The sequence below is a fragment of the Xiphophorus couchianus genome, chromosome 19 (genome assembly GCF_001444195.1).
Source record: "Xiphophorus couchianus chromosome 19, X_couchianus-1.0, whole genome shotgun sequence".
In the NCBI taxonomy this organism is placed as follows: Eukaryota; Metazoa; Chordata; class Actinopteri; order Cyprinodontiformes; family Poeciliidae; genus Xiphophorus; species Xiphophorus couchianus.
Window position 1 is genome coordinate 15,896,063 of NC_040246.1, and position 12,769 is coordinate 15,908,831.

Here is a 12,769-nt window from a genome sequence, read left to right on the forward strand (position 1 = left end):
CAAACCATAATTTTATGTGACATGTCCTGTGCTCTTATGAGACTGAAACTGAAATGTTTGCCTACAATAATCAACACTACAGTTGAAGGAATAAGAGGAAAACAAGCAAACTTGAGAACGCTTTACCATCTGTAAATTAAGGTGTGGCAACATCATTTTGTGAGATTATTGAACAAATATCTTAAAACATTTGGTATGAAGTTAAAGCTTGAGTAAAAATAAGTTACAGTGCCTGAAGGACAACAACTGTAATGCTTTTGAATTAACAATCGCAAAACCCCGATAAACAAAATTGTGGGCAGAGATGAAAAGATGCGGGTGAGTGAAACAGCCTACAAACCTGACTCAGTTATACCAACTTTGTCGGGAGAAATGGGCGAAACCTCCTGCAAACTATGGTGAAAAGGTTGAGGAAGGATATACCCTATTCAAACCATTTACCGAAGTAATTCTAACAAATACTAAGGAACTGTAAGTAAACTTCTGAATTTGAACAAAGTGACAAATATATTGCTCCCTTTCTCTGTCACATAATCGCTTTTATGCAGCCCAAAAATGTTTACACAGACTAAATATATTGGAAAACTCCGTCCTAGATTTTCTTTTGCTTTCATTGACAGCTCCATCAAGGTTCAATGATCCACAACACACAAATATATAGTGATGTTAAATGATCACAGTGTCCCTTCTTTGAAATCTCAAGTATTACATGATGAAGCTTCAAGGACTCCATCCTGTCAGGTTGTCATGGGAACCCCGCATCCTTCCTCACTCTGCCTTGTGGTCCCTCCGGGGAAAGCTGTGCACCTCCAATTTCCTGCTGCACAGCAAAAAAGAAAAATCCTCTCTCTCCCCAACCTGTTAGATAATACCTAGGAAGGGATCTGCATCGGTCAAAAGTGCTGGAGTAGAGGGAGGGACATTTATTTGAGCAAACTGCAGCCTTTAAACTTGTGTTTGGAGACTGTGAGAGGAAACAAACACATCTCATTTAGATTAATGAGAGGCTGCACGCGTGGCCACAGAATGTTATGATCATGGCTGTTTGAGGAGTGGTTCTGTGTAGTAGATGAACAATATAATTTCACCAAGGTGGTGCGTTCAAGATGTTTATTATTGTAGCCATTTAAATTCCCACACATTTAATTTTGTGAAAGCACGGGTGGCAAAGGTAGGCAGCTGAGGATACATCTCAGAATGGAAGATGAAGGCCTCAAATAGATTTTCCCGCCTATAAACCAGCAATTGTCAAGTTAAAAGAGGCTCCCACTGTGTTCTTCTGGTTGTTTTGCTTTTCTTCATAATGTCTTGTTTAATGTATTCTCTTGATTATAATGTAAAAATCCAGTGGGGCAGTTGTTGTGCATATAGGCTCTCTGTGTACTTTAGACCTTGGTTCACCTGCAGGAGGAGCTGTGGTTTGCTGCAGCCTCTCTGGAGCTGAAGAGAGCGATCCCTCTTTTTCTCCTTCAGTGGCATGAATAGCATCCCCAGTGCTGGAGAGAGAGCATATCAGGAGGCAAACGACGAGGGGAGAGAGATAGCAGGCGGTGTGACAGATAAGAGTGTGGCAGAACTTGCCTTCCTGACTGCACCGTGGGTCGGGGAAAGAGAGAGCAAGTGGACTTGAGTGTCAGCCTGCAGCCTGCACCATAATCACTCACTCACAGTCACAGAAACAGTCATTCCCCAGAGCCCGGCTGCAGCAGAACTTCAGAGAGACGACTGACCTCAAAAAGGTACAGTATGGTCATTTCTCCTGCAGAGGTTTCCTTAAGTCCAACATGATTAGCAGGTTGCTGCTCATGTTTCCAGGTGGGATAGCAGAAGTTTTGTTGTTGTTGATTCTCAAAAATATGATGTCTTTTTCTAAATTATTTTTGGAAGAGTTATGTGTTCGCCCACCAGAAGACAGTGTCTTGTGCTTGCAGGGATGATGGGAGAGCTGTCAGTGAAAGATAAGGAGCTGATACGAGGCAGCTGGGAGAGCCTGGGCAAGAACAAAGTTCCTCATGGTGTCATCATGTTCTCAAGGTAATGTTCTGCAAAATCAGCGTCTGAGCAGGTTGCTGTAATTACAGTCGGAGGAGAATAATCTGGTTGTTTTCTGAGGGATTCTTATGCAGGTTAATCCTTTAAATGTTCGGTTTCTTAATAGAATATGTAATACAGGTATACAGAAAGAGTAAGAGAAGATTTGCTGCTCTCTTTCCCATACAGACAGGGACCAGAGGCTTGACTTGTTGCTTGGCGACAGACTAATCCACAATTTAGACAGCTGCAAATCAGACGCTAACAGGGGGAACTGATTTTTTTTTTGTCTGCATATATTTCTGAATCAATGCCATGTGGATGAGTGCACTTATAGAACTGTGTGGTATTTGTCTGTGGCAGATTGTTTGAGCTGGACCCTGCGCTGCTCAACCTTTTCCACTACAGCACAAACTGTGATTCCAAACAAGACTGTCTCTCCAGCCCCGAGTTCCTGGACCATGTCACCAAGGTGAGCCCACACCCACATAATCCAGAGACATTTCAAAGTACAGTTTTAATTGCTGCCTTGCATGCTTCCCCCCTTTCACCTCAGGTGATGCTGGTGATTGATGCAGCAGTGAGCCACCTGGATGATCTCCACTCTTTGGAGGACTTTCTGCTTAATCTTGGGAGGAAGCATCAGGCAGTGGGAGTCAGCACACAGTCATTTACTGTAAGATTAACACATACATGTGCAAATCAGAAAAAGCTGTACCCTGCTTCAATAAGATCCCTGCATGATTTTGAAAGTGTTTTTTTTCACAGAAACTATTTTTGAAAAAACAAACAAAAAAAAAATAGTAGTTTTAGATGTCTTGTTTTAAAATACAAATTATTAATGTGAAATGCAAGCCCCCCTTTCTTTTTTTTAGATGAGAAGAAATTTAAATTTGGTTTCAGCTCTGACCTACTTCACTTCTCAACTGGCACAAGCAATGCAACATAACGACACATATGTAGATACAAAGTGGGTTAGTGAGTTTGTTTCCACATCAAATTTACATGTAACAAAAAGTTAACTTATTTTATCCTTGACCTTTTTCAAACTCACAAAATTATTAGTATGTTAATATAATTTGATATCTTGTTCTTCTATTCATTTTACAGTGAAACAAATATGACTTTGAGTTGAACAAAAGAACCAGCGCCTCCTACAATCACAAAATTGTGTGCCTAAGAAAATTTAAAAAATCAGCTTTTCAATTCTCTCATATTTTTCCAATTATTTTCTTCTTGAAAAGTAGACCAAATACAATTTTTATTTCTTCTCACCCATTGTTTTTGATTTTCTGATACCCCAGGGTAGACCCTGTATTTATCTTTAGGCCTGGAAGGGCCTCAGGTAGAGGGATGTCTGGATTTTCCTCCTTAAGATGTCAGATAAACATTAGTTTGGTTTTACTTATTGGTTTCTGATGAGTACATCAAATTGCCAAATACATATTTATCTTTTTTTTTTTTTTGGTCCTGCCTTGATATTTTTTAGGCATACCATATGGAGAAGCTGGTTGCCAACATGTCCATATGCATACCTAAAATTATAATTGGTGTAGACTAGGATAAGTCTTAATTTTCTATTTCTAAGGTTGCCTAATGTTGCATAATGAGCTCGATGTTGAAAACACTCACTTCTACCATATTTCACAACCCATTTCAATGTGAAAAATGAACTTCCCTCAACAGATAAAAGTGCTTGTCAGCAAGTTTTGTACATCACAGTGAAGAAATGTAGGCCTACTCTTCTTTGCAGAATTGATCTAATTCAGCTAGATTGGAGTTTTAAAAATGAATATGTCCAATATGAAACCACTGCATCTCAGTTAGATTTAATGCTGCATTTTGACTATGCCACTTTAAAGCATTTTTTATTTGGAGCCATTCAGAGGCAGTCTTATAAGTCTGCTTCGGATCTTTAACCCTCATGCTCTTGGGTTTCAGTTTACAAACTGAGGGTTTTATATTCTCCTTTAGGATTTCCCAGTTGAAAGCAGAATGTATGATCCATCAGTACCATCAATGACTCCTGTAAGATGTTCTTTCTCTGAATTGCTGTTAATTTTGTTGGGATGGGATTTATTTTATTTCTGTTTAATCTTGTCGGTTCACACAATATTTTATTGAAAGTCTTGAGAATCAGCAAGATAGGTTTGTTTTGGTGGGCCAATGTGAGAAGAACTTTTGCGTTTTTTGTGCTCAGCAGGGCTTTAAATATAGTTTTAAGTATCTTGTGACCTCCTGGATGAGTCGATGGTATTCTTTTGGTAGCAATTTTGGTAGGCTGTCCTCTCTTGGGAAGATTCACCACTGTTTTCCATTTGTCCATGAAGTTTCTCAGTAGCAGCGTTTCCATTAGAAATATGCACAAATTTTGTTGATATTCTGCTAATGTTACAAAAACAATTTCGCAATTGCGGTGTTTCCACTAAACAACAAATGCAGCTAAAATCACATATTAATAACATTGTTCATTCAATGTTATTAAAAAATGTGCCGCGCCATCCTCCTCCTACCACTTCCTGTCGTCTCTTTCATCTTTTATGGCACCAGTAACATCTGGTTGTTGATCACGTGACTCATGATAAGAAACAATTGTTTCTATTGCAGTTTTGCAAAATACCGCTGAAATCCTAGAACAAAAACTTTTAAGTAACAATGTATTTTTTTAGCGTGTTGCCAGTAAGTTACACGCTTCAGTGGTTTGTCTGCCTGCCTTAGAGATGTCTCTGCAACTCTTTCTAAACTGACTGATATTTAAAGACGGTTACTTTTGATTGTAGCATGATGTATTGTCTTTTGAGAATTGTCAGCCTACTTTATGTTGTCAGACAGACTCTATTTAAAGGATTTCATAATTCTGCAAGGATGGCATTAATCAACCATGGTTGTAGTTGGTAAAAATGAATTTAAGAAGAGATGTGGGTAATTCATTAGGTAACATGGTTTCCCAAGTTGGTATAGTTAAAATTTCCCCTTAATCATCAACAACTGTTTCTTATATTTGCTGAAGGGGTAACATTTAAGTAGTTTTTCCTTACTTCTGCAGGTGGTAGGAGAGTCACTTCTCTACATGCTGCAGTGCAGTCTTGGCCAGGCGTACACGGCGCCGCTGCGCCAAGCCTGGCTCAACATGTACACCATCGTGGTAGCGGTAATGAGCCGAGGATGGGCCAAGAACGGCGAGGACAAGGCCGACTGAGGCGCACAGCGGGAGCTGCTGAGCAGTTGCTGTCAAACCATCAACACGGTTGCCATGGAACAAGGTTGTGTAACTGTGCAGCATCGTGTCTTTGGCTGCTGTACATGTGCTCTGTGAGCTGGTTTGTATAACATGGCAAATGTATGGTGTAGTTACACTTTAAAATTAGACCGACCGATTGCAGAGTTTATTTTCTTTGCTGTGGATGTTTAGCTTCCAGTCGACGCTGATGTACAGCTGTGAGAATCAGACGGCGTGGGTCCTTTAAGTCTGGACCTGAAAGCTGAGAGCATTGAAGATCACTGTAAGTTTCTTTGTATATACTGGCTTTGATATATTTACTAAATAACAGTGACTATAGTGGTCTTTATGTTGTATCTTAAGAGAGTTGCACACATGTGAAATATATATATATATATAAATATAAATATATTATTATATCTAGACATCGCACACTATTCAAACTGTGACTGTTACTGTGGCCAGCGAAGGCAGCTCTGTATCCATCTGGAACACAGTGATACTTAAAATGTGATTTTACAGGAGAAAATCAGATCACTTTAGTCATAACTCTGTGTGTATGTGTCTCTCCTGGATTTTTTTTAGTTTTTATTACACATGGCCATTTTGTTATATGATGTTTTATCTGAGTTTATAGCAACTAAAGCGAATCAAGTTTACTAAATGTTTATCAGTGGCTACGGACAAGAACTGTTAACTTTACTCAAAGCTTTCTTCAGTGATCAATGACTGTTAGGGTGTTGGTTCACACCTTACTCAACGTAGTTTTTGATGCTCTCCTCAGATCGAGGTTTTGAGTGTTTCAGTAGTCTGATGACTGTTAAACCCTACATTTTAGACTGTTATGTGAACTTTAGTGTTTAGTAAAGGACATGTTGGAACAATTTCAACATCTTTGTTTCTTTGCTGTTTTTATTAAGTATAAAGGTATTTATTACAGTTGCTTTTCTTACTAGTGCTTATTAATTGCATTGTTGTCACACCAAATGAAGAATTATCATATTACTCCAATGTAACTTTTCTCTATGAAAGTGAGACTTAACTAGGCATGGGTTTGTATGAGATCTTCATACATTTATTAAAAGAGAACAACTCACAAAGATGTGTTACATGATCAAAATGCGACATATTTACACATTTTTTGTTGATAAAATAGTCTAACATACTGATCATTAAAGCTAAGACATTACTTTATTGGTTTTTTGTATCTCTAGATCCAAGTAGAAATATAAAGTCAACATCTGCTAAATTCTTAAACACCATTACCTTTATAGGAGTGAGGGGTCGTGCTCCTTAGCTCCCAAAAGTGGGTTTGGACCGATATGAAAGTCTCATAGTTTGATAAAGTAATAATAGCACGACTGCACCTTAAAATCATATAATTTTAAATAAAATCAGATAGCATGATCTCCTCAAATTTCAGATTTAGATGTAGTTTGTTTCTGATTGGAAAAGACAAGAGGCATTTTCAAAAAAAGATAAGACATAATAAAAAATGTATTATTTAAAAAAAAAATATTTACATTTTAATAAAGAATATAGCTAGACTAACTTATTGTCTTCAATCTTTCTTGAATTTTTAGTTCCTTCACAGATTTTCTATCCGAAACACATCGAAACTCCATTTAGAAGAAAATTTTTCAAAGTTTAAATCTGCCAGTGGTTTGAATAATACTGTGTGCTTACTGCACATTGTCATTCTGCTCTTTGTAGAATAACACATATATAACCAGCCAATAACATTTGGGTTATTATCAGCCAGCTGTTTAACACAACTCCCTTAAATAACAGTGTTACAACAATAATAGGTGCCGTTTCTTCAGTTTTCACGACACAACCTAACTTTTTCCAATCAGACAATTTAGAGTTTTTGTAAGCCAATAAAGAAAGTTGCAGTGACCACATTTCAGCCAACAGTGCAGAAAAAGAAGTGGGAGAGGGATAATACCACATTATTCAATACTTGAAGTATTTTAAACCTAAAGAACAGTACAACAGCAAAGTTTAGTGTTTTAGCACCATAATGTTCTCAAACTTTGGTACCAGTAACTAGAAAGACTTGGAAACATTCAAATTAGTCTGTGTCCTGAGCAACAGAAGCCCTTTATCAGCCTGCTGACCAGCAGTGGACAGCAACAGGCTGCAGTACTCAGTGCTCCATACAACCAGAAAAAACACAAGTCACTCTGGCTCTAATTAAAGAAACAGCATGACAGAATATTTTTAAACTTTAACTTTTTAAAACCTGAGCATACCTTGAAATTGGCAACCAGCCCATGAGTATTTTCATCAGTTAGGAAGAAAATTATGGTATTATCACAGACCACAGTAATACAAATAAACTGTCTGCTCTCAGTTATCCAATATGTGCATATCACTGCATTATCAGCTCTAACACTGTATGTATCACCCACAGCTGTTATTTACCGTTACAATAAGAATGCCAAGCATCCTAACAAGTGGGCCAAGTATGAAAAATACCACCATTCAACTGTAAATCCAAGCTGCTGACATGTGGTTATTATTGCTTTTTATTTATAAAGTTTATTTTTATATAATCTGAATTATTATGGTTTTGAAAGAGCATTATTTTTATTCCCTCAGAAGGAAGGTCATGCACTGTTCTTTTGATATTTTATCTTTCGGTTTGTAGTTAATGATCCCTACACTAATTGGTGGCAAATTTACAATTTTTAATGTGGTTTCTCTAACTCAAAGTAACAAAAACAAAACAAAAATGTGCAATTATTATCGCAAACCAGTTGAACAGTCTAAACCATACATAGTCTGTTCAGTCTGTATTTTCTCCAGCACAGTTGTAACGTGTATAAGCTGGCTCTGAAGGTGTTGCATTTATAGTAAGTCTTTTCTTAGTAGGCCGTCTTTTTTTTCTTACCTTAAGCATTTTTAGCCAACCTTACAGACATGTCAACTGTTTTATTAAGTTTAGTTATGTGTATATATTGGGTGTGTCACTGTCTACCTCATCATAATCAGCTGCTATTGAACTGTGATGACTTCACCTAGTTATCTTTTGACCAAAAACACACATTGTTACTATTATCAGAGTTAATAAAGGTACACACTCTTTGTAAAGTAAATTCTATCCTGAACTTTTCAGGAGGACATGTTATGTGTTTACTTACAACTAAATAAAGTGATCTGTGGGCATTTCACAGCTTAATGATGTCTTTTCTTTTTGATCTAAACCTGAATCAATCACACAATGCTTTATTCTCTTCCCACCGACAGCACATCAGATAGTTACATAAGATCCAAGTGCCAATTAGTTCTTAATCCTTGCTTTCAGAGATTAGAACGACTTCAGGCATGTCAGCCCACTTATTCATGCAGCTGCACAATGTCACATCGAGAACATTTTCAGAATGTCAGAATATCAGTCTCTCTGTAAGTAAGTCATGCAATAGTAAAGCAGAGATAGGATGGCAAGTTATCTTAATACACATGGATCATTTCTGTCATGCACAGTTTGGTTGGATCTCTGTAAAAGTCACATCCATGACTTGGCTGTCTGTTCTGCTGTCGAAGGGGCATTTGACATGGCCTTAATCTGTCTCCCTGCAGTGAACACAGGATCCCTCTGTCTCAATGAGCGTCTTCTCGATGCCAGTTGCCTCAGTTCAAAGCACATAAAAAGAAAAACCTCAAAGGTTGACTTTGTTTTGGGCTTGACACATACTTGATCCTTAGATTTGCTAATTAAATAAATTACCTCAAACATAAAAAACATGAATTATTCACGTCTGACAGTTCTTCAGCCTTACCTTGTTGTGTATCAAGGTCTGTCGTCTGGAGAGGAGTCTGAGAAGAGACAACGCAGATTATTTTTAGAAAGTCTGCAATGGGTTTTTAGATTCGAGGGGCATTGAATGTTGTCATGGCAACTGTTAATGTGATGGCCTTATATGTGTGCTTGTGTAAGGAAGAAAGCAAAGTCATGCTCAGTCAATCACTCAGACTACATCATACCATGGTGAGGGTGGTGGCTTTGCATCCTGTTTTAAGTTGATAAGTTTTCTATGATGCTGTCCAGAACTTTGGGACATCAACACAAACGTGCCAGGCAGGAGACGCCATGCATGCCATAGAAAAAGTTAAGACATGTTCAATAAAAGAGTCTCATGATTCTTCTGTTTACACTAAAAATATTTAGCTTCCGTAAAAAGTGCAGACTCTGCTGCCCCTTTATACAAATTTGATCAGAGTTTACAGGCTAACTTAGTCTCATTGTAAGATTAGGCATCTTTTAAGTATAAATTAGTTGCTTTGTAATTATGATGTAGTTATCTAATGAATTGTCAGGCCTGCAGGAAAAGGGCAGCAAACATCTCTGCAGATCCCACACATCCTGGTCACAAACTGTTTAAACTTTTACTTCCAGATCGGTGCTATACTGTAGAGCGCTATATGCAAAAACAAGCTGCCGCAGTGACGGTTACTTTCCCCAGACTGTCTCTGATGAACTCATTGAACACCTTACAGGGTTAGTATTCAGCTAAACAAAATAAGCATTTTTGCACAGCCACATTGTACAGGAAAAAATGTCTGCAAATATTGTTCCTTTATCCTCATTTTATTTCCCCTAAGTTTGCTCTATTTATACTTAATGGTTGTATGCTATGAGCATTTATAGCTATTCAGATTTTTATTCTGAATCAGCATCTCATAAATATGAATTAGTCATTGTTATTTATTAGTTTGTCAAAGTTATGACATCTATTATTCTGCCTTTTGTCTTTTGATTATGACTAATTTATTTGTAATGAAAGACATCATAGTCATGACTTAGATGTCTCTTAGATCTAACTTGACTGTGTTTTAAATATTACATTTGATATAGTTATTACATAGCTATTCTATAACTATGAATACAAGTCTTGTAAATGACTTAGTGTCTCATTATTATCCTGTAATTGAAAAATGTTTCATAACAATAACTGTGGCTTGTTGTTTGTAACTATGACTCAGCTGTCTTGCAATTATAACTTAGTTAACTCTTAATTATTACTTAACATTGCATAATATTAATAATTAATACATTATAATTTAATTAACATCACTTAAAAGACTTGACTAATTGAGTTATCTAAAATATTATAAGATAAAAAAAACTATGAAAACAAGAAGCTCACATGGACTGAGCTGTCTCAGAGAGGAAGACCATTATGCCGTTGGAGCTCTTTTGTGCATGAGGTCGTAGATATTTTTACAGTAAAGCAATCTTAAACACACTCCTCCCTGAGGTGTTGTGTGTCTTCTGGTTAAAATGCGGAAACTAACTCATATGGGAGTGACGGTATGCTTGCAGCAGGAGGCAGAGACATTTTCTATTCTGAGCATCTGGGCAGGGGAGAGGCAGGCAGCAGACAACGCTCCCAAAGGAATTCACCTTTCACTGAGTGGTATGCTCTCAGCAGTTGCCACGGGTGACAGGGGAAATGTCAGCGACTTTTCTTTTTCTTCTTTCATAACCTAGTGTAGTGCATATGAATGGATAATCCTCCTCAAGCCTCACTTTTTACTGCAGAAAAATTTCTCCATGTCATTTAGAATTCAATAAAGAGAATAAACATTATTAGCAATCCTTTGTGGTGCAGATGCAATCAGTGGCTGTTAGCTTTCCTGTCTGAACTCTGATGTGGTCTCAGGCTCCAGTGACATGAACAGAGGAATGCCCCAAGGATAGTTTGTATGCAGACACACACATTGCAGCAAACAAGAAGCTAATATATGCTTCCATTTATAATCAGTCTCTCAGTTCTTACCTGCTTCACATGGTGATAACAGTCAATGCATGTTTTCTTCTATTATAATGGTTCTGAAACTGGTAAAACTTTTGGTACTCTCTGTGACTTCACTGGCATTTAGATGCATTTCAGATGCTGGTAGGAATTTATCTACTAGGTAGAAATAATCTAATAAATAAAGATTATTCAAGAGAAATGCTCAGTTGAGAAAATTTTGAGAGGCATTGAAGTGGATGATGATGACAGTTAAGAATAATTATTGTTGGCTTAACAATGGTCCACTTCTAAATTTGAAAACCAGAGGGATTCACTAATTGATATTGTCAATGATCAGGCTAACTACTGTTAGCAAATCAAGCTAACACATTCACTAAATTAGGTTACACAGAATTTTGTGTAGAAAAAACAAAACACTAAAGATATACAAATATTATTTTCTATATGGTCATTACTAAGTTTTGTATGCAAGACTTTACCTCTCGGGATCCTAAACTGTGGGGAGATTTATTTAATATATCCATCTACCTATGTAGAGGTATACATTTTTGAGGAAAAATGGAACAAATAATTTAATCATATACGACCAATCAAGCTGCACAAAAAATAATGTTTCTTGATTTCATGACTTAAAAAATACCCTAAAAGTGTATTCCATTTTAAAACATCTGGTAAGATCTCCAAACATGAAACTTGTAATAAAAGTTTTCAGTTTTTTAAAAGTTTTTTGAAAGTACTTTGTTAAATAAATGTCTCAGCAACTATGTGATGAGTTCCTGGAAGGATTCATATGTTGCCACATCATACAGAATAATTTTTAACAAGTTCTGGCAAAGAAACCAATAAGACCAAGTACAGTAAGTTACAGTTCTTGATAAGATTTCTTTAATTTTCTGAAAGTGCCTGGAGATTTCTGCGAAAGCGACCTCTAGTTCCAGGAAAAGTACAAGCTGTATTATGTAGCACAATTCCCACCACCAGCACTGAAAAAAACCCAATAAAGCAACATTTTACAGAAGACTTTCTCCTTAGCACTACATTAGAACCACAGACTGTTATTTTTAAACATGTTTCAGAACCAATTAAGACAACAGAATGAGGTTAGATTGTAAAATACAATCTGATGATTTAAACCTATTTCTTGCAGACATGGTCATGTTTTTCCAGCTCTTCGATGTTAAAGTTATTTAACGCTTAACTGCTGGTCATTTAAGTCTCTGCAGTAAATCGAGATTTTTTCCAAATTTAAACACTTTTTAAAGGAGTATTGCAAAATAACCATATACCCCATACACTTTTATTTACCACATGGCTACCTCACCCTTTACCCACAAACCACACTAAAGGTCAGTAGCAGGAATCCATGGAACAATATCATGAATTAATTGAAGTAAATAATTTTTTATTTTAGATACAGCACTATCAATCCATCTAGATCTTTTAGTGCTTGCTCACACAAATTTTAGATAATGTACTCTTGATATATGTAATGCTAAAACGAAGCAGGAATGTCTGGAAAACTAATAAACCTTGAAGAGCAAAGTTCCTATAAGCTGGCATTTAAGAATTTAATGAAGCTAGTTAAGCATGAAAATAGTCAGCATAAGAGCTAAGAATATCCTGATTTATATGATTTAGTTTTTGCTGATGGAGAGGAAGTTTAATGATCGGTGAAACTGTCTTTTACATGAAAACCCACAAGACTGGAGACAAAAATTTTAAAGATGTGCCTTTTGATGTTTTCTCCAGACAG

The 12,769-nt window shown here is 36.8% G+C and overlaps 1 protein-coding gene across 1 annotated transcript; it reads left to right on the forward strand.

Moving 5' to 3' along the window:
- The first annotated feature begins 1,290 nt into the window (after positions 1 to 1,290).
- ngb (neuroglobin) lies at positions 1,291 to 8,435 on the forward strand. Its single transcript, XM_028000417.1, has 5 exons — positions 1,291 to 1,739; positions 1,932 to 2,034; positions 2,395 to 2,503; positions 2,588 to 2,707; positions 5,078 to 8,435. Exons 2-5 carry the CDS (start codon positions 1,934 to 1,936, stop codon positions 5,228 to 5,230), a joined length of 483 nt encoding a protein of 160 aa, XP_027856218.1. The 5' UTR covers positions 1,291 to 1,739; positions 1,932 to 1,933; the 3' UTR covers positions 5,231 to 8,435.
- Positions 8,436 to 12,769: the final 4,334 nt, after the last annotated feature.

Coding starts and splice junctions, on each gene's coding strand:
- ngb (XM_028000417.1), top strand. CDS start 1,934: ATGATGGGAGAGCTGTCAGTGAAAGATAAGGAGCTGATACGAGGCAGC. Junction 2,035..2,394: donor GGTGTCATCATGTTCTCAAG/GTAATGTTCTGC, acceptor TGTCTGTGGCAG/ATTGTTTGAGCTGGACCCTG. Junction 2,504..2,587: donor TCCTGGACCATGTCACCAAG/GTGAGCCCACAC, acceptor CTTTCACCTCAG/GTGATGCTGGTGATTGATGC.